General features: G+C 40.3%; 1 protein-coding gene across 1 annotated transcript in view; it reads left to right on the top strand.

Annotated features, from left to right (window-relative positions):
• Positions 1–22,069, top strand: part of LOC139826385 (uncharacterized) — a 41,656-nt gene that overhangs the window by 15,536 nt on the left and 4,051 nt on the right. Inside the window, exons 6-9 of the mRNA XM_071802009.1 lie at positions 127–237; positions 1,850–2,028; positions 14,202–14,359; positions 16,187–16,229. Of these exons, the coding sequence (XP_071658110.1) occupies positions 127–237; positions 1,850–2,028; positions 14,202–14,359; positions 16,187–16,229 (491 nt within the window). The remainder of the gene's footprint in view (positions 1–126; positions 238–1,849; positions 2,029–14,201; positions 14,360–16,186; positions 16,230–22,069) is intronic.

Genomic DNA, 22,069 nt, shown 5'->3' with positions numbered 1-22,069 from the left:
CATCATGAAGGCCCCAATATATAGTCCTTGACTTGCTGGACAGATATATGTATCGCTAGAAAAGCTTACTCACATAGACATACTTGATATCCTAAATCTAAATAAAATGTTTTATTTTAATTCTAGACAGTGCAGCTGAAGAAGCAGGACTTCAGGTTGGGGATATTCTCATAGCAGTCAATGGAATTGATGTCACCAACATGCCACATTCAGAAGCTGCCAATCTGGCAAGGAAAGGTAATTTTGATATCAGAGTATATTACAAGTGTGGGTCATGATTGCTGTATAATGCTCCAAATACATCCAGACAAGTTGGGTGATGAATGCAGCAGAAATCTTAGTTAACAGTTTAGTGCATCAGTCTTTAATACAGCAGTATTGCCTAAGTCACTTTTCATCTAGAACTTGCTCAGAACACAGAAGAAAACAGACATACAAAATATTCCCCAAAGAGTACATGCGACAGTAATGTTTTTGCCCTCCTGCCTTAAAGAATGTGACCTAGAAAGTCCTCAAAGTGACTGTAGAGATACCAATACCTTATTTATAACTTATGCTTCCTCAGAGAGAGACTTCACAGCTTGGTTCAGTGCACCCAATGGTTATTTCTGTCACCGAGACCTGAAGTCTAGTCAGGAGAGCAGAAAAGCTGTTTCATGAGGTATCCTTTTGCAGCACCACAAAAACAAGAAGTCAGTGATATTAATCTGCATATTCTTCCTAGAATTTTGATGACTAAAATCCGAAGATAGCCATGTTTGCATGCCAAAAGTTAATCTACTACAGCTCTTTCATTTCTACCAGATATGGTTTTGAAAAGGGCTGATAGGAAATTCCAGAAATTAGAATTCCTTTACAAAACATTGACAAATACAACTTGACACATACAAAGTTCTTCAGTTATAGAGATGCCATTGCTATAGTTATATTTAAGTGTATGTTGAGTCTTTTAATAGATAAATCTCTCATTACTGAGTATTTTTAACTCCTCAGAGAACATCCTCTGGCCTAAACCTTGGCAGCATTCCCAAAGTCAAATATCCCCAAAAAAAGAAACCCAGCAAATGTTTTGCTAATGAAAATATGTTGTACTCACATTGCCAACCCTCTTCAAGGCGTTGCCACCTGCTCTGAATTCGTATCTGATAGAATCAGAATTTCAGGCTCTTATGGTCAAAGATGTATTGATAGCACCAGCAAATTCTATGAAATTGTACCTTGTTGATAACAATGAAACATTTTCAGACAATCTTGCAACTGAACATCTCCTTTGAGCACCTACCTTTTGCAGATAATAAGCAGACACTTTAGCACAGATGAGCCTCCAACAGCAAACCCCCTCAGTGAGGGGCACAGATAGCAGAAAAGGTTAGTAGGCTGCAAGATATGGAAAAGAAAGAATTCTCAAGGGCCCTTGTAAGCTGACAGAGACTGAAGGTGCCCCTAAGAGCATTTTCAGCAATCTTTGTCTAAACCCCAATTTATGTATAGCCATTTGAGCAAGGAAATCCAACCAATTCTTTAAATTGCTAAAATATGCAAGCACCTAAGCTTGTAAAGTTAGGTCACAAAAATTGTTTTAACAAGTGTTTTCAGATAGCTGATTCCATTACTAATCCTCAACAAATAATTAGTTTAATTTCTGAATTTCTGTTAGAGGACAAATTTTGCTTGATTTAATCCACCATTTTTGAGGCTGCTTTGCTCATTGCTCCTTCTAGAAGCTACATAGGAGGAGAAGGGCAAGAACACTGCCTTCCTGCTCCATACCCTGTAGGAGTATTAAAAAATATTTACAGACTGGATTAATTTTAACCTATGTTTTCACATTCTTCATGTAATATTTTAGGTTCTGATATCCTGACTATGGTGGTGGGATCAGATATCAGCCGTTACCCTAACACCCCCAGACCTACCTGCCGAGGATATTTGCACAAACGAACACAGTCAGCAATATTGAAGGGCTGGAGAAAGAGGTGGTTTGTCCTGAAACATAATGGCTACCTACACTATTACAAACACAAGAAGGTAAGGAGAGAGGATGGTGAGGAAGTGAGCTATGTCCTGAACTACAAAGTGTAGCAGTATTTTACTCAGATTTGCAGCTCGTTATCTTGCTGTGTGGTATTTACACAACAACAGCAGCACTAAAGATGTTTTTATATATGGTGTATAGAGGACACTTGTTGAGCTGTTACAGAATCACAGAATCACAGAATGTTAGGGATTGGAAGGGACCTCGAAAGATCATCTAGTCCAATCCCTCTGCTGGAGCAGGAACACCTAGATGAGGTTACACAGGAAGGTGTCCAGGGTGGTCTTGAATGCCTACAGAGTAGGAGACTCCACAATCTCCCTGGGCAGCCTATTCCAGTGTTCTGTCACCCTCATGGAGAAGAAGTTTCTTCTCAAATTTAAGTGGAACCTTTTGTGTTCCAGTTTGTACCCATTACCCCTTGTCCTATCATTGGCTGTCACCGAGAAGAGCCTGGCTCCATCCCCGTGACACTCACCCTTTATATATCTGTAAACATTTATAAGGTCACCCCTCAATCTCCTCTTCTCCAAGCTAAAGAGACCCAGCTCCCTCAGCCTTTCCTCATAAGGGAGATGCTCCACTCCCTTAATCATCTTTGTTGCCCTGCACTGGACTCTCTCCAGCAGTTCCTTGTCCTTCTTGAACTGAGGGGTCCAGAACTGGACCCAATATTCCAGATGTGGTCTCATCAGGGCAGAGTAGAGGGGAAGGAGAACCTCTCTCAACCTGTTAACCACCCCTCTTCTAATACATCCCAGGATGCCATTGGGCTTCTTGGCCACAAGAGCACAGTGCTGGCTCATGGTCATCCTGCTGTCCACCAGGACCCCCAGGGTCCCTTTCCCCTACGCTGCTCTCTAATAGGTCATTCCCCCACTTATACTGGAACCTGGGGTTGTTCCTACCTAGATGCAATACTCTACACTTTCCCTTGTTCTATTTCATTAAATTTTCCCCTGCCCAACTCTCCAGCCTGTCCAGGTCTCGCTGGATGACAGCACAGCCTTCTGGCATGTCAGCCACTCCTCTCAGCTTCATGTCATCAGCAAACTTGCTGATAGTACACTCCATTCCCTCATTCAAATCATTGATAAATATATTGAATAATATAGGCCCCAGTACTGACCCCTGAGGCACTCCACTAGATACAGGTCTCCAACTAGACTCCACCCCATTGACCACGACTCTCTGGCTTCTTCCCTTCAACCAGTTCGCAGTCCACCTCACTACCCAATCATCCAGATCGCACTCCCTCAATTTAGCTGTAAGGATGCTGTGGGAGACTGTGTCAAATGCCTTACTCAAGTCAAGATAGACCACGTCCACCGCTCCTGCCATCATCCATCCACCTTGTTATGTCCTCATAAAAGTCAATGAGGTTGGTCAAGCACGACTTCCCTTTGGTGAAGCCAAGTTGACTGCCCCTAATGACCGTCTTATCCCTGATATGCCTTGAGATGGCACCAAGGATAAGTTGTTCCATCAGTTTCCCAGGGATGGAGGTGAGGCTGACTGCTCTATAGTTACCTGGGTCCTCCTTCTTGCCCTTTTTGAAGACTGGAGTGACATTTGCTTTCCTCCAGTGCTCAGGGACCTCTCCTGTTTCCCAAGACTTGGCAAAGATGATGGAGAGTGGTCCAGCAATGACCTCAGCCAGCTCCCTCAGCACCCACATGTGCATCCCATCCGGACCCATGGATTTATGGATGTCCAGATTGCCTAACTGCTCCCTAACCCAGTCCTCATCAACCGAGGCAAACTCCTCCATTGTCCTGCCTTCCTCTGGGGCCTCAGCAGTACAGGGGTGCTTTGTGAAGAGAAATATTTTACTTGGCTTTAAACTGAGGGTCCATTTCATTATGGCATAATTTACAACCTTTATGTTGTATAATGAGTCTTACTGGCCCATAATCAATAAAGACATTGCATGTATAAAGAAAAGGGAAAAACAACAACACACAAACAAACACCAAAACCAAAAAATAGAGTTTCTCCTTGAAGCAGCTGCCTCTGGGGGTGACTGTCTGCCAGGTTCAGGTACAGCTCTGGGAGGCAGAAGCACATGCTGGCCATCCCCATCCCACACCCAGTGTGGGGAATCCGCAAGCAGCAGTCAGTGGGTGGTGGGCACGGCTCACTGTCCTGGCCATTGCAGAGCTGGTGAACTCAACTACCCTACAGTATCATTTTACTATAGTCTGTGAGGCAGTTCAGGGAGCGCTGCATGTTATTGCAAGTTACGAATCCCTCCCCCCTGTGTGGCTTAGTGATTAAACTATGTCAGTAAAACTAAATGGATTTCAAAGTCTGTGATGTGTTCAGGGCTTTTTTTGTGGTAAAACATTTTACAGCTTGTAAAAAAAATTCAAGCTTATCCACTTAGCATTCATTTTAACCTGATATCAAGAAAACTTAGTGAACCTGATTTATCATTAGATGAAGTCCATGTAACTTCCAGGGAATCTCCTAGGTAACCTGTGATGACACCAAGCTGGGAGGAGTGGCTGACACGCCAGAAGGCTGTGTGGTCATCCAGCGAGACCTGGACAGGCTGGAGAGTTGGGCAGGGGAAAATTTAATGAAATATAACAGGGGTAAGTGCAGAGCCTTGCATCTGGGCAGGAACAACCGCTGGTTCCAGTATAAGTTGGGAAACAACCTGTTAGAGAGCAGTGTAGGGGAAAGGGACCTGGGGGTCCTGGTGGACAGCAGGATGACCATGAGCCAGCACTGTGCCCTTGTGGCCAGGAAGCCCAATGGCATCCTGGGATGTATTAGAAGAGGGGTGGTTAATAGGTTGAGAGAGGTTCTCCTTCCCCTCTACTCTGCCCTGGTGAGACCACATCTGGAATACTGGGTCCAGTTCTGGACCCCTCAGTTCAAGAAGGACAAGGAACTGCTGGAGAGAGTCCAGCACAGAGCCACAAAGATGGTTAAGGGAGTGGAGCATCTCCCTTATGAGGAAAGGCTGAGGGAGCTGGGTCTCTTTAGCTTGGAGAAGAGGAGACTGATGGGTGACCTTATTAATGTTTATAAAAATGTAAAGAGTGAGTGTCATGAGGATGGAGCCAGGCTCTTCTTGGTGACAACTGACAAGGGGCAATGGGTATAAACTGGAACACAGAAGGTTCCATTTAAAGTTGAGAAGAGAGGGTGACAGAACACTGGAACAGGCTGCTCAGGGAGGTTGTGGAGTCTGCTCCTCTGGAGACATTCAGACCCTGCCTGCACTCATTCCTGTTTAACCTCATCTAAGTGTTCCTGCTCTGGCAGGGGGATTGGACTAGATGATCTTTTAAGGTCCCTTCCAACCCCTAACATTCTGTGATTCTATGAAGGGTATCTGTGGAAATATGAGCTGGTTAGAAACAGGTAGAAATAGGTCTGTCTACAACACACAATTTGAACACATACCAAAGAAATACACACATGTCCACCCTTAATCAAAACTACATGATAACCTGACCATGGCACCAAGTCCTTGCCCTGTAAATAGTTCTTATCTTTGCTAACATAGTCACACAGCTGCTGGTCAACTCAGCCTATGAAGGATGTAGACGTATGTACACACATACATACGTAGACATACCAGTACAATTTTGCAATATAATCTAGACAACAAGATACTGTAAAGGAAGTTCAACCAACAGAAGATAATGTGAAAATTAATACTACAGAGTTCACTCCTGATCATGAATCTATCTTTATACTGTTTTTTTGATACTATGTAATCTCTCTTATTTCATACATCAATCTACTGTCTATGTATTTCAATTTTGATGCTTACACATATTAGCCTGTTTGGTCATTTTTTTTCCATAAATAGTAAAGCCACTCCAGTAAAATCCTCTCTTGAAAATTTCCCTTTTTAGTAAAACTAGAAAACGAATTATTTTTGCCTCGAAGACGCTGATGCTATGCTTACCAAGGACTATAATTTGAAGATTGAAAGGGTTCATCTATCTCTATAGTCCAAGATCTCTGATACCCCGCCACAGTGCATTCTGGTCTCTCCTGATGATTCTAAGCACAGTTTTTCAGGGAAAATACTGTAAAGATGAAGAAAATAATTTGCACAAGGCACTGAAGCTTCACATCCACACTGAAATTAATCAAACTTTTGATGTTTAAGTTTCTTGTTCAATACCAAAAACCTCTCTGGGAAAAAGACATTTTGTAAGAATTAGAATTCTAGAAAAAGCTCTCTTTTCCACTGTTCTCTATCAACCGGACATTTCCAGCAGAAAATCTGATGGGCTTATTTCTATGCATATGCCATGATAGTCACACTACCCATCTAATCAGGATTATGCTGTAAAACCATTCAGTATACAACACGGCAGTCTGACTTTTGACCATAGTCATTTAAACACTACTTATTCTGGACTCAAAACAAAAACAGATAAACAAACAAATCACACACTAAAAAGAATACAAACATACAGGCACATTTGCTTGGAGACAATTTTAACCTTGTCAGGTCCTTCATCAAACTCCTGAAATGTAAAAAACACCCTGTAGTTATGCCTTTTAAATGCTCTCCACTTTCCAATCAATTAAGTACCTCTGAAGACAGAGAGCGGTAGATAAATTGGATTGAGGATTAGAAGGTTCTCCATAATCTTACATTCAATATTTAAATAAATATTATTTCTTTCAACTAGCAGGTTTCCTTTTAACCATATCTTTTCTTCCTCAGTCTTATTTACTGCACTGAAAAAATAATTATTTCAATCATAACAACCTTTTGTTTTGAAAGTAGTTTTTTAATCACTGAAAACATGTGTTTGGTTCTGCTTAAAAAGAGAAAATAAATTTAAAGCACCACACAAACATCTTATAGCAATAACTACTGCTTGTTTTCTTGCATTATCCAAGACTAGTCCCATTCAACCACTTTTCAAATTATTTCATGCCATTTTTTGCCAGTTTCTCTCTGTTTCTGAACTTCAAATAATACACTGAAATATTGCAATACTATTTTAACAACTGAAAGCACAGGGACCTTCTTTACTGCCTCCTGTGCTTACAGAGTAGTATGAAGAGTCGTTTAGTAAGACGTAAGGCAGACACTTATATACAAATACATTTCTTCAATACTGAGAGATCCAATGCCTAAATGAAGTCAGAGGGAGCTCAATTGGACTTGTTGGCACTTCTCTCAGTATGGTTTCTATCAGGGCATAAGAAGAACAATGCATACAGATGCTGCTCATCCCACTTGATTTTCCAAGACAATTACCAATAATGTGCTTAGTTTAACACAGCATTAATGTAACAATTCAACTGCATGATTAAGTTGGAAACATTATGTTCCAGACCTTGCTTCACTCAGGAGGAAGAATTTTTCCACTTAGTGGATATAAGATGTTCTTTGAAACAGTTCATTGAAAGCAAGAATAATTCAGGGAGACAAAAATATTTCAGGATAATCTCATGCCAGTATCCAACAAACTAACCAGAGTAATCAATTTTCAGATCTTGATTTTGGTGTTAAGAACAGCAACTTACATTGCTGTAATTCCAATTACTCCAGCAAGGTCATGCCCAATTTTCCTGTGTAGGAGACAACCAGGCATTTTATTTATGCCTGAAGTGGTGCATATGTTTTGTTATCGAGAAAGGAAAAGGTGTTTCATCTTCTGATTTAGCCCATATTAACAAACATAGAGAGCTACATTTCCTCATCATTGCTATTTACATGCAGAAATTATTCATCCTGAGCTTTCCTTTTCTAACCTACCTTAAGAGAGATTGATGTTTTCAGAGCTTTTTACATATTGACTGGCACATGTAATTGCTGCTTGTTTTATACTCATCTCTATCCAATCACATCTTGACAAACTGATAGCTGTTGCAGCAGATTCAGTCAGTTTACATACAATGTCATTTGTTTTCCCTCAACGAGATGCTGCTACTGACCTTGACACTACAATCCATATAAGTAAATAGAACATGTTTTTCATTTCAGTGGACATAGCTAAATTTGCAACCTCATAGCAGAAATATTGGACACATTGGGTGAGAACCTTGCTTTGTAAATTGGTGAGATCTGTGGAGATATAATGATTTCTCATATTTTTGCCTACACTTAGCAGCAGTGGAGTTCCACTAGGCACTCTACAGTTCTGACTCCCCATTGTCCAGATCACTGTATCTTCTCAAACATTGCTATTTCCTTATTTGCCAATGTGCTCAGTTTTTCTGCCAAAAGAAACATATCTGTACATTGTGAGGAGATAGACAATGATGTACACTTAGTTCCTACCCTGAAGAGAGTAAAAGCAACCAAGTTTCTTGTGCCTGAACTTACATATATTTTTTTTCAGGGAAAGCTGAAAATATGTCAGCATAGTCAAGCATTCATCCTTTCTTTACAGACAGCAGTGCCTGCTGCTCTAAAACTAGCATTTGCTGTTCAGCACAGTAAGCACAAAATCATCACAAAAAAAGCCTGTGGTCAAAACTTCAGTTTTGGACAGAGAAACCTTATTCAGCTTTACATGAGACCAGTTAGATAACAAAGTCAATTTAGCTGCAGCAGTAGAGCATCACCTCAACAAGTCAAGTAAGTTCACACAGATCTCTGAGCTGCCATCACCAAGTAGCTTTGAGAACCTGTCAGCTAACTTGGAAACTTTACACCATGCTGCAGCCTTCAGGATAAAAAAAAAAAAATAATGATCTTGCAAAACCATTGAAAAGAAGGAACATAATTCCTGGGACCCAGGAACAAATGGGCCAGTAATGGGCTTAAAATCTGTGGAGCATGCATTCCTCTATCATGAAGACATGCCTGCTAGAGAGCTAACAGTGTTCTAGGCTCAATAGGAAAGCACCAGGATAAAGAAAACGTTATAGCCAAAAACATGTTTCACAAAATTCCTCATTAAAAATACCCATCATGGAAGGAGCTCAGCTAATTAAATGCTGAGATTTATACAAATCCACTAAAAATGTCAGTCAATTCTTTGTTGCTTTCTTGCTGTGTAAGACTGGATAAAAATATGTATAATAAGTGATTTGTGGGGTCAAAAATAAAAAAAGAAAAGAGAGAAAATAAGTAGATTTGATAAATTTAAAAGAACTAACAAAATATCCTGTTTTAACAATTCCTTAGTTCCTCTCTGCTTCGTGTCTTGCTATGTTCCTAGGAATTATTTCTGGTTCCTTTTCCACAACTACACCCTGCGAAAGCAGATAGTGAGACAGATAACTGATCTAGTACCTGAAAAGGAAAATATTAAATAATTATCACTGAGGTTATGGTCTAGAAGATGCTGTAAAGATTATTGGATCCAAACAGGAAAGTATTATCAATGTATCTCCTTTGGAGACTTCCTTTCCAGAAAAAAAAAGAAACTGATGTATTTTTGTCAAATCAGCTTTGTCTGTCAGGTCTTTATGTTACTTCTGTCATTTATTCTGTTTGTCTCTCCAATTGCATCAGCTTAGAACTATGTGGAACAACAGTATTTAGAAAAAAACATCTAAACAGCTTGACTTTGCTGCCAGCATTTTGTCTGAACTTGAAGAAAAGTCAAAGAAGAAACTATGACAGGAGCAAAGTAGAAGCAGTTTAGTTACAAGGAGTAGTTAAGGTGTAAATCACTATCCTGACAGTAGAAAAGAGCATGCGTGCTTTAGAGATTCAGATGTAGCAGGAGTTGGAACTGTGAATAAAGAGAAAACTCACCTTCTTGTTTAGCCCAGGCCTCACAGAAATGCCCTTCATTTTAGTTCAGGGTTGTAATGCTCTGAAATATGCTGTAACAAAACTGCAACACGTACTCTTGAGAAGTGCTCTCACTGAACACAGTGGAAGCAACAAAGGGGAGAGATGTGCTTTGTTCAGTCTTCATTATGATTATATATAAGAATGTCCATTTTAAAAAGAATTATGATTTCTTAGGCTTACCAGTTCAATGCCTTTAGGAATCCCTTAGGCACCATGTGAGTGTCTAAGGCAAAGCTTCTCAAAGCTGAGGCACAGGCAACGGGAACAAACGTGCATTTCTTAACATACAAAAGCAATTAGACCCCAGCTTGGTAAACAGCTGTTACATCACCTAAATGATGTTTCAGTTATGAAACCAATCCATTTCAATAGCTCAAAGGAATCTTGTCTTCTCAGTTTATTGCAGTTTAATGCAGCACGCACACTGGCAATTAAGTGTCGCTCAGACAATTATACAGTGCTATTTACATTCAGAGGGGTCCATAACCTTCACTTTTGCTCCACAGCAGAATGCTTTACTCATTTATAATTCCTTAGTGCTGTCTGATTGAAAGAAATTACTGTTCCTTAATTGTCTCTATTAGGATAAATTTGTGTTCATAAATCGTTCTTTTCTAACCCTCTGTCTTATTCAGAACACTGGGAAAATGTGTAACAATTTGCTATTTCTTATTCACATGAAGACATATCATTTTGCACTCAGAACACACATCACAGAACACATGAAAGCTCTCCCTAAACACAGAGAGGAAATTTACATATAGACTGCAATGTTCCCTTGTCTTTTTACAGTTGTCTTCTCTGTACATGGGAACAGGACATTTTACAGAAAGTGCATTTATATCAATTTTGTAACTCAGATACTACAGTACATGCTTCTGGTTGCTTGTCTGCACCCTTAGGACTGTTAATGAATAGAATAGAATAGAATAGAATAGAATAGAATAGAATAGAATAGAATAGAATAGAATAGAATAGAATAGAATAGAATAGAATAGAATAGAATAGAATAGAATAGAATAGAATAGAATAGAATAGAATAGAATAGAATAGAATAGAATAGAATAGCTATTAGATTATTTTAATTTCTGTGATGTATACAGAGTTTGGTTATTATAGCAAAAAAGCAATCCCCTGCCTGCCATGTGTGGATACTTCACACCATTTCAATATATGACAAACAGTCCTTGTTGCCTTGAGCAGGCCTGTGTGTTCATCATTAAGCCTAAGCACTTTATATAAATGGCTTTGCTCTAAATAGATTTAGGTCTGAGCCACTGCTCGTAAAGATACTGCTTCTATTTGTTCTTCATTCTTGCCTGGAGCTTTATTATCATGATCTGGGAGCTGTCACATAATTTAGAGCTGATATACAATCTGATTTCTTCTCGACATTTTCTATGATTTCCATGGCTCTGAGATACACTTTTCAATTTACATTTAAGGAGCTGCTGAATCCAAGGTTTCCAATACTTCCACTGTATTATTTCTATTAATAAATTGTAAATAAAACTGGCTGATATGATGCGCAAATTAAGTTTGGACTACTAACAGATTGCATACCCTGACCCAGACTCATAATCAGATACATTATTTGACCCGATTCAAGTTGTTCAAAATTTTAATCGAATCAGTAGTTCTTCCTGCAAGGCTAGGTCCTATAAACTGTTCATTACCTTTTGTGCAATTAATTGCATCAAATGACTCAACGTCAACAAAAGAACCAACCCGAATTTGAAGATTAACCATGTTACAAAACCACCTGATTGTACTTTGTCTGACAACCAGTACTGTTAGGTGTAGGATAATTCTTCAAATCAGAGGATTTTTACATATTTTTTCCTTGTTGTCTTGTTCTTCAGTATGTTTCTACACTCTCTAGTCTAGATGTAAATTGTTTAAAGCAAAACAAAATTAAAAACTACATAAATTTAGCTCTACTGGCAAAAAATGACATACAGACAGTTGTGAAATCTAGAGCTCTCTGTTCACTGACATATGCAAGTCCTTTCGTCACGGGAGAAGGAAAGATATGTAGTGGGAAAAGACATAAAAGCCATAATCTCTCCTCTGCACCAATGTGCTCAGCTCAAAGAAGAAATGTAAACAGGCACTAGCTATAATTTCCTAAATATCTGAACAATGAGGCTACCAAGCAAGCAGCACCAGACCGTAGAGAGAAGATGGTTACAGAAAAACAGGAAGTAACAGATTTTGAAAATGCTGCTAGCCTAAGTGTCAGGGAGAGTCGTGCCCACATCATCTGTGATGAAGAAAGGCAAATGAGAAATAACATACAAAAAGAAAAAATAGTTCATTTTCCTATCCTATTTAACAGATCACTAGTTTAAGAACTCAGGGCCACATCCCGGAAGACATTTTTGAAATACAGTCAAAAATGTCATCATGCCCCTACTGACCTGAAACCAATATAAAACCAGTGACCTAGGGGCAACTGCCTTACACTTTCCACTGCCAGCCTCCTGAGATAGCCAGTTTTTCATTTCTGCTTTCTAGCACTGCTCAGTTTTCACAATGTGTTTTAGATTTTTTTCTGTTATTTCTTCTAGGATTTGATCTTGTTTTTTGTAGTTACTTTTATTCCATTTTTCCCATACTTGCAGTCTGCTGTGTAGCTTAGTTTTGATCTCTTTACATAGTTATCCCTGTTGTTAATTTTTATTTCTTTCACTGCAAATAACACAAAATGTTCATATATCTTTTCAGCTTCTCCTTTCTAATAGACAAAGAAGCTTAACTAGAACAACATATATAACTCTACTCAAATAAAATTCTTTGAACACAGGGAATCATTCAGGAAATGCTATGAATGTCCTTTGTTTTCTGGAAGTATTTATACCAAATTAAATAGGATTGATTTGTGATTCACCAGTGTTTAGAAAAGAAGTTTGTAAGGATGTGTCATAATAGTGTATCTGCAGTGACTATTGCCTTCAGGCTAGGACAGTCAGCAGAACCCAGATCATAGACAGGATCCTATCCAATACTTCATCAACCTAGCACTTATTATTCTTTCCACTAGGAATGTGATTTGGAGCCTGAATACATATTTTGGCCATACTGTCTTTGCAATGTACACACAGCACTGATGACTTTCTGGATAGCCTTTATCTTCTGTACTGACTTCAGATTTGGACTTGAAAAAAAAAAAAAAAAACAGGCAGAAGAATCTAGGAAATGCATTAATGAATGTTTATTTACACTGTTTTTCAATATTAGGTATTTCCTTCCTACAGAAAATTCATGTGTAACAAAGTGATAATTACACGTGTCATTGAGCATACAACCGACTATTTAACAATCTAATATGCACAGGTGCGTATTTTATTCATGGAAAGATATGTATGCTTATTTTTAGGCTAATTAAAAAACTACATGTGGCATTTACAATTGAGCTCCAACTGACAACCTTTAATTAACTCCCAATAAATGACTGACTTTATTCTATGAGACTTCATCATCTGTGTATTTTGCAAAAGGCACTAACGTTCTTCATATGTTGCAGCATTAACTCACGTTTTCCATTTTATTGCTGCCAAATTTGATGCAACTGTTGGAGCTCCAGTCATAGCTTTTCAAAGCAAGTGGGCTAAGAATATTGTATAAAACACAGCTACACTTCACTTTCCAATAGGTGCATCTTCATTTTGAGTTTTAAAATGTACTTTGGAGCTGGGGTGGAAAAGTGGCAGGAGGAACTGCTTTACCTACCTAACTGCATTAAGGAGCCAAATGGCTTCTTATAACTAACCACAGAGATGGACATTGGCAATAGCCTTCAGTCTCAAAGAGCTTTAACTTTATCGGGAACAATATGGTGCAAAGGTTTGAAATGCTTTCCATTTAAAGTCATCTGAAATGAGTGGGAAAGCTTATGAACATACAAATATTTATGGCAACTTTGCAAAGGAACTGAAATCCAGCCTTTTAAATTATGCTGTTTACTGAATGTAAGTCTTTGTTCCCTTGATCTGCACATACAAAGTGAAGTTTTCAACACAAATCCAGACTGCAAGCAGCATTGCTTAGTAAAGCAACTCATGCTCCTGAGTTCTTTGGTGCACATTGAAAATCCCATTCTCACTCAGATGCACCCTCAAAAGTTGAAATATTTACGAAAACCTAGTTCGGTTTCCACATTCAGATGTGACTTCTGATGAACCAAAAACAATTAAGAAAGCAAAAGTAGAGATGCAAATTTGGAGTGTGTTTGACTAGTTTATATTCACTGTATTTTCTGGAGCTGCTGATCATTAAACCATATGATGATTGGCATCGTTTCAAAAGTGTAAGAGTTTATCACCAACTTCTACACCTTTGAATATTCCCTGAGTTTATCCCCATCTCAGAGGAATCAGTTTCATTTTAGTTACAAACTTTGGCACTCTTTCACTCTAATTGCAGAATGAAGGGAAATGCAAACCTCTGGAAGTAACAAAGCTGGAAGGAGCAGAAATTAATGTTGACACCAGTCTGGGTAAACCATTTGTTTTTAAATGCATACCTCAAAGTGGAAACAGGATTTTCTACTTCTGTGCAACTTCCAACCAAGAAATGAAGAGGTAAGTGATCTTCAGTTTTACAGGGTCAGTTTTGTTATTCTGGTTTGGGGAGAGGGTTTATGAATTTTTGGAGGTTGTTCATAATGCCTGCATTAATCAGTAGGAAAAAAAAAAAAAACAACTGTCTGCTATTGTGGGAAGATGGTGTTTCTAATTTTCATTTGCTGAAATTTCAAAAAGTATTTTTCAATTTCTTAGATTTTTCAATGAGATATTTTTTTCGTAAAGCCTTCAATATCCATGTTTTTCTCAATATTGCCCTGAATTCTTGATTTATCTCCATCTGGTGGTTTAACCCCAGCTGGCAACTAAGTACCACAACAGATGCTCACTCACTCCCCCCACAGCAGGATGGGGGAGAGAATTGGAGGAGCAAAAGTGAAAGAACTCGTGCATTGAGATGTAAGCACTTCAACAGATAAAGCAAAAGCCACACACACAAGCAGAGCAAAACAAGGGATTAATTCACCACTTCCCATCAGCAGGTGGGTGTTCAGACTTTTCCATGAAAGCCAGGCTCCATCACATCTAACAGTTACTTGGGAAGACAAACACCATGACCCTGAACATCCCCCGCTTCATTCTTGCCCCAGCTTTGTACACCAAGTATGACACACAGCGCAGAACATCTCTTCAGTCAGTTGGGGTCAGCTGTCCCGGCTGTGTCCCTTCTCAACTTCTTGTGTGCCCCCAGGCTGTTCACTGGATGAGTGGTGTGAAAAGCAGAAAGGGCCTTTACTCTGTGTAGCTAAAACATCCCAGTATTATCAACACTGATTCCAGAACAAATCCAAAACATAGCCCCATACTAGCTACTACGAAGAAAATTAGCTCTATCCCAGTCAAAACCAGTACAGTCCAGCAAAAAATCTTCACCCGTATTCTTATGCCTTCTCTCTGTGCTCAAATAGATCTTCCTGTGGATGTAAACTTGCTTATTGGTCGTTCGATATGAATGATCCCATCTTCTGCCAAAAAAGAACAGTGCTAGTAATAAATACAAACCCATCTTCCACTTCCGTCATTCTGTCATATTATTGTTTTAGTATTTTAAATGCAAATATACCACAAAAGCATATTGTTTCTGACAAGAGACAATAAGTTTGGGCTTGACTCACACTTAAAAAATATTATTTTTGCATTTTCCAAAGACTATAGCGGACAAAACAAAGAGACTAAAATTACTCAAACCACAAGTAACAACATTTTAGGCTTTCATTTCAAAATATACTGAAATCTAATCTGATTTTCCACTTTGTTTTATTGTGAATTATCAAAAATATAAAGCTATGAATTAGGATGACATTTAGAATTCCTCCACCCGTCTTTTCTAACATCTTTTTACTTAACATAGCACCCACCATTGTAAAATCAGAGCATTTTCTGCTTTCAAATTCTATATTATGCATAGTGCAAAAATAATAACTTTGCCAACAAATAGCTTGGTTTATTCTGCAGTCTTGATTTTGGGGATTCTTCACATTTCCCACAAATTCCTTACCTACATTACAACGAAGACACAGGAAGAGTGATCATTTAGTCTGACATGTTGAACTATATTCGAAATATATAGATTCCCTTGCCTGCAATACTGCCTTAATCTATTATATCAGTTACACAGCAAGCTTTTAGACTTACTTTTCTGTGAGTTAGCAATATTTATTTAGATTTAATCCACTGCTTTTCTATCTTGAAGCCTTGAATGTGTCCTGAAAATTGCACATCTGTTTAGATGCTGTCTATGTCAGCAACACTTAAAAGAGGCAGTGAAGCACATTTATTCTGCTCTACCAAACTAAGCTATTCTCGTTTTCTGTCATATTATAGGTGGCTGGAGGCTATGGATAAAGCAGTGCATCCTGTCCATCAGGTAATGCTTTTTTTAGATGAGAAACATATGTATAGCAGATTGTGCAAAAGACTCAAAGACAGTAGGTGTATTTGTACATGGCCAGGTGCAGACAGCAACATGGAAGCTGCATACTTTTGTTCTGGGCTGCTGGGATATGAATCAGATCCAATCTAAAAGCCATATACAGACATTACTGTGACTCAAAAAATATGTTTTGCTGCCTTATGGTGGAACGAATCAAAATACTTCCTTTCCAGATGTCAGCAGTTTTAAGCTGGTTCAGAAGCGTAACCTAAAATGAGGGCAGTGGGAAGGGAGGAAGGAAGAGACAACTCTCATAACCACACATTGTGCCATAGGTAATAATGTTCAGAGTAAGGGGAGAGAAGGACTATGTCTTCTGAGGTATTACATGCAAGTCTGCCTTGGTTGCAAGCTACTTGCTTTCTCCAACAGGGTATTAGTAGTTGGGCTGAGGGTGGAAAGAGGTTGCTGAGTTCTTATTTTCTGTATTTTCAGAGATGAAGACAGACAAGTTAGCTGATAAACTTTGACTTACCTGTTGCTTTATACAGCTATACCCCCTGCTGGGTCCTGTGGCTGGGGGAAACATAGCCACCGTTGACCTTGAGCTGCTAGAGAGATCTTTTTCAGGCCAATGTAATTTAGCATGAGTAGTTCCTGGCTGTTCCCTGAACTGGGAACTGCAAAGCTAATTTTTTGTACTTCAAGGATTGGAAGCACAGGGGTCAAAGACACTTTAGCCTGCCCTTTTTTGACCCCATGGTTCCTGTTCTTTCCGTCTATAGGCCGACCACCTATATATGCTGTTGATCTGTAAAATCTTTCTAAAAAAGGTTTAGCTCCTGAACCAGCTTTATTTTTAGCAGAAAGAATGTGAGGCTCCAATGCAGAGTAAGTATCAAAGTTTATGTTTTTTTGAAGATGAAATAAAATCATCGATGAAAAAATAAGGAAGCTGCAAGGTACAAATTACAACCTGCATTAATGCAATTACAAAAAAAAAAAAAAAAAAAAGTACTTTCCTCCTTCTCTCAACCCATGGCGCATGAGTGACTCCTTCAGCAGTGTGCTTTACTGATGGGTTTCCAGACAGTGAAAGGTGTTTATTGTTATTTTAATTGCTTTTCCATTGAAATAAAGTTGATCAAACATATAATTCTTTTGGCTTCAGCTTTTAGATGAGACTGTAAGTGCAAAACCAAGTTTGTTTCCAAGCATAGTCTCCCTGACAGTGTTTCTTAAAGAAATAAACGGGTACGCCAGAATCACAGACTCACAGAATCACAGAATGGTCAGGGCTGGAAGGGACCTCTGGAGATCATCTAGTCCAACCCACCTGTTAAAGCAGTTTCACCTAGAGCAGATCGCACAGGAATGTGTCCAGGCGGGTTTTCAATGTCTTCAGGGAAGGAGACTCCACAACCTCTCTGGGCAGCCTGTTCCAGTGCTCTGATACCCTCAAAGTAAAGAAGCTTCTTCTCATGTTTAGATGGAATGTCCTACGCTTCAGTCTGTGCCTGTTGCCCCTCATCCTATCATTGGGCACCACTGAAAAGAGTCTGGTCCCATTTTCTTTTGATATCCACCCTTGAGCTATTTAAAAACATTGATAAGATCCTTTCTCAGCCTTCTCTTCTCCAGGCTGAACAGACCCAGGTCTCTCAGTCTCTCCTCATAAGAAAGATGCTCCAGACCCCTTATCATCTTCACAGACAGCTGCTGGACTCCCTTCAGTAGTTCCTTGTCCTTCTTAAACTGGGAATCCCAGGACTAGACGTAGTAGTCCAGATGCAGGCTCATCAGGGCAGAGCAGAGGCAAAGGTTAACCTCCCTTTACCTTCTGGTCACACTTCTCTTAATGCACCCCAGGATACAGTTGGGCTTCTTGGCCACATAGGCACATTGCTGACTCATGGTCAACCTGTTGTCAACCAGAACTCCAAGGTCCCTCTCTGCAGATCTGCTTTCCAGCATCAACCTCTAACCTGTACTGGTGCCTCCCCAGGTGCAGGACCCTAAACTTGCCCTTGTTGAATTTCATCATGTTCTTCTCTGCCCAGCCTGTACCGGTCTCGCTGAATGGCAGCACAGCCTTCTACTGTATCAACCCTTCCTCCCATTTTGATATTATCAACAAACTCGCTGAGGGTACACACAGTCTCGTCATCCAGGTCATTGATGAACAGGTTAAAAAGGACTGGACCTAATACTGACCCCTGTGGTACCCCTTTAACTACAGGTCTTCAGCCAGACTCTGCACCATTGATCACAACCCTCTGAGCTCTGCCATCCAACCAGTTCATAATCCATCTCACTGTGCACTCATCCAACCTCCACTTCCTGATGGTTGTCATGGGAGACAGTGTCAAAAACCTTGCTGAAGTCCAGCTAGACAACATCAACTGCTCTTCCCTCATCTACCCAGCCAGCCATAACTTGAGAGAAGGTTATCAGGTTGGTCAAACATGATTTCCCCTTGGTGAATCCATACTGACTACTCCTGATAACCTTTTTTCCTTCACATGCTTGCAGATGACGTCCCGAATGAGCCGTTGCATCACCTTTCCAGGGATGGATATGAGGCTGACTGAACTGTAGCTTGCTGGGTCATCCCTCTTGCCCTTTTTGAAGACAGGAGTGACACTGGCTTTCTTCCAGTCCTCAGGCACTTCTCCTGTTCTCTAGGGTCCTGGATTCCTGAGGGCTGGTTTTAGCAGTAAAGATGGAAATAAAAGAAGACATTCAGTAACTCTGCCTTCTCCATGTCATCCATCACCAGGGCACCCACTCCATTCAGCAGTGGACCTATGGTTTCCCTAAACTTCTTTTTGCTGTTGATATACTTGAAGCCCTTATTGTTGCTCTTGACATCCCTGGCCAGATTTAATTCCAAGTGAAGCCTGGCCTTTCTCTCTGCATCCCTGCGTATTTTAGAAGCCACCTTATATCCTCTCAGGTGGCATGTCCGTTTTTCCACATTACATAAGCATCCTTCTTCCACCTGAGTTTTGACAGGAGCTCCTTACTCATCCATCCTCTAACTCCCTTTACTTGATTTCTTGCTCATAGGGATCCACCAGTCTTGAGCTTGGAGGAAGTGATGTCTGAATATTAGCCAGCTCTCTTGGACCCTCCTACCTTCTAGAAACCTGAACCATGGGATTCTTCCAAGTAGGACCTTGAAGAAGCTAAAGTTCACCCTACTGAAGCCCATGGGTTTAGTCCTACCTATTATCCTGCTTCCTCCACACAGGATCCTGAACTCCACCATCTTATGATCACTGTATCCAAGGCTGCCCCCAACCTTCACATCTCCAACCAGTTCTTCTTGTTTTGTTAAGGCAAGGTCCAGCAACACACCACCATCTGTGTCAAGAAGTTATCATCAATGATCTGTAGGAATCTCCTGGATTGTGTGCACTTACCTGTGTTGCCCACCCTGCAGATGTCAGTGTGATTGAAGTCTCCCATGAGAACCAGAGTGTGTGATCATTAGGTTACTTCTAGTTGTCTGTAGAAGGCCTCATCAACTTCCTCTTCCTGATCAGGTGGGCTGTAGTAAACACCCACAACAGTGTCCCACATGTTAGCTTGTCTATTAATTTTTACCCATAAGGACTCAACTTGTTCTTCATCTGCCCTACCACATATCCATAATAGCAATGAGGTCATGGCCCTGCGACCACACATAGATCTATAATTCTTCTTGCTTATTCCCGATGCTATGTGTGTTGGTGTATAGACACTTCAGAGAAGTGCTCAAGCATGTGGGTTTCTTCTGAGGGGTACAGAAGGATCCACTGCAACTATATGTATCCTTGAGGTGGTTGGCCTTCTGGTTCTTATCTTGGGAGGCAACTAAGGAGTATTTGTTGTTGCTCTGGTTGGCCTGGTTTGTTCCCCAGTTGAATGTGATGGCATGACCATGGCCACTTGGGACCTCACCCCCTGAGCTCATCAGTTTAAAGCCTGCTTCATCTCACCCATCTATGCTTGGTGTCTCATCCCACAGCATGTCACAGGTGAGCCCAATATCATCCCCCTCCCACATCATGTCTAGTTTAAAGCCCTGTCAATGAGCCCAGCTAGCTGATGTGCAAAGACCCTCTTCCACCTGTAAGAAAGGTGAACTCCATCTGATGCCAGCAAACCCTGTGCCATGTAGGCCACCTTGCTATCAAAAAAGCCAAAATTGTGGCTGTGACGCCAATCACAGAGCCATGTATTAATGGACTGTACTTGTCTGCTTCTTCTAATGTCACTGCCTACAGCTGGAAGGAGAGAGGAGAAAACTGTGCTCCTGATTCCCTCAACAACCATCCTAAGGCCCTGAAGTGTCTTTTAATCTCCCTTGGACTACAGGTCGCAACTTCATCACCACACACATGGAAGAATAGTAACAAGGGCTGTATCAGCCAGGGAAGTTTCCTGGTGATGCCCTTAACCCTGGCCCTAGGAAGGCAGCAGACCTCTCTAAGAGGAGGGTCTGTCTGTATATTGGACCCTCTGTACCCTCCAGAAGGGAGACACCTACAACTATATCACTTCTTTTCTTCCTTGTGGAGGTGGTCATAATATGGAGCGTAGACCTTTCTGATCATGTGAGCACCTGGTCTTGGTTTCTTGGTGGTAGCATTTCATGTTTCAGGGAGGCCACAGCTTAACCCCAACAGTCTATTTCCTTCTCTGACTCCCTGATACTTCTCAACCTTTCTGCTTCCTCCTTCAGCTCTACCACCAGGCTGAGCAGGTCATCCACTTGTTCACACCTCATGCAACTGTTATCTCTCCTGCCATCCCATACTAGTGAGACGCCCTGGCATTCCCTGCAGCCTGAGGTCTGGATGGCTGCATGTTTCCATGGTAGCTCAGTCTGGGTTGCTGCCTCTTTCATGGCAAGAGCAGGGGACTTACCTTTACTTTTACGCTGGGTGGATACCATATTCAGGATCCTCCTGCAAGGGTAATAACCACTAACTGAACTAATCTCTTGAGCTGGCAGATCTTCCTTGCCCTTCCTGCTCACCCTACCCTGCAAACTGCTTTACTAACCCTGTTTGCTGGCCCTGTTTGCTGCGGTCCTGGATGCCTGTGCTCTCAAGGGGCTTTTACGCATTCTTGACAACAGCAAAACAAAACCAAATCAAGCTATTTAAAATGTGCACCCTAGCCAAAACAAACAAAAAATAACCTGAGCCAAAAAGGAGGATAAAGGCACACATACACAAAAGAAAACACATTGAAGGTTCATTCTTCAGTGTAACAAACAAAAATGATGTTGTATAAAAGTTCCAACATTACATATACAGAAAGATCTCTCATGCATTCACCCATTAAGAAGAGAGTAAGTTGGCTTCTTTTTGTGCTACTACTTTATCTTTTCCAGTTTTGTCTTGGAGCAAACAATGTCCTTTTCTGAAAGAAATGTTTGATTTAATATGTCACTTTCATTGCCTAACCTCTGTTCTTAATGAACACTATATTCGTTCCTTCCTTCTAACTAGACTTTCCATTCATTTGAACAGAAAAAAGCTTGTATTTTCCTTCTTTTTTGTTTGCTACTCTGTCTTTTTGCATATATTGACACTATATTGTCTTAATGAATATACAAGGATAACTACTTCATGAATACATCTAGTATTACTGAAGTCCTCCTCTGCACTTTGCTTCAACAAAGCTCGGCAGGTTTCCCATTCGTAACAAAGAATACTGTTACCAGGTCTTTTTTTCCATCTCTCCCTTGTCAGAAAAAATGCAAAAGGGAACCACTGTGGAAACAAGCAGGATGCTATTGATATTGCACACATTGTCCACATGGATTTCAAATAACCATG

The sequence above is a fragment of the Patagioenas fasciata genome, chromosome Z (assembly GCF_037038585.1).
Source record: "Patagioenas fasciata isolate bPatFas1 chromosome Z, bPatFas1.hap1, whole genome shotgun sequence".
Taxonomy (NCBI): Eukaryota; Metazoa; Chordata; class Aves; order Columbiformes; family Columbidae; genus Patagioenas; species Patagioenas fasciata.
This window is presented reverse-complemented; position numbering and strand designations above follow the sequence as displayed.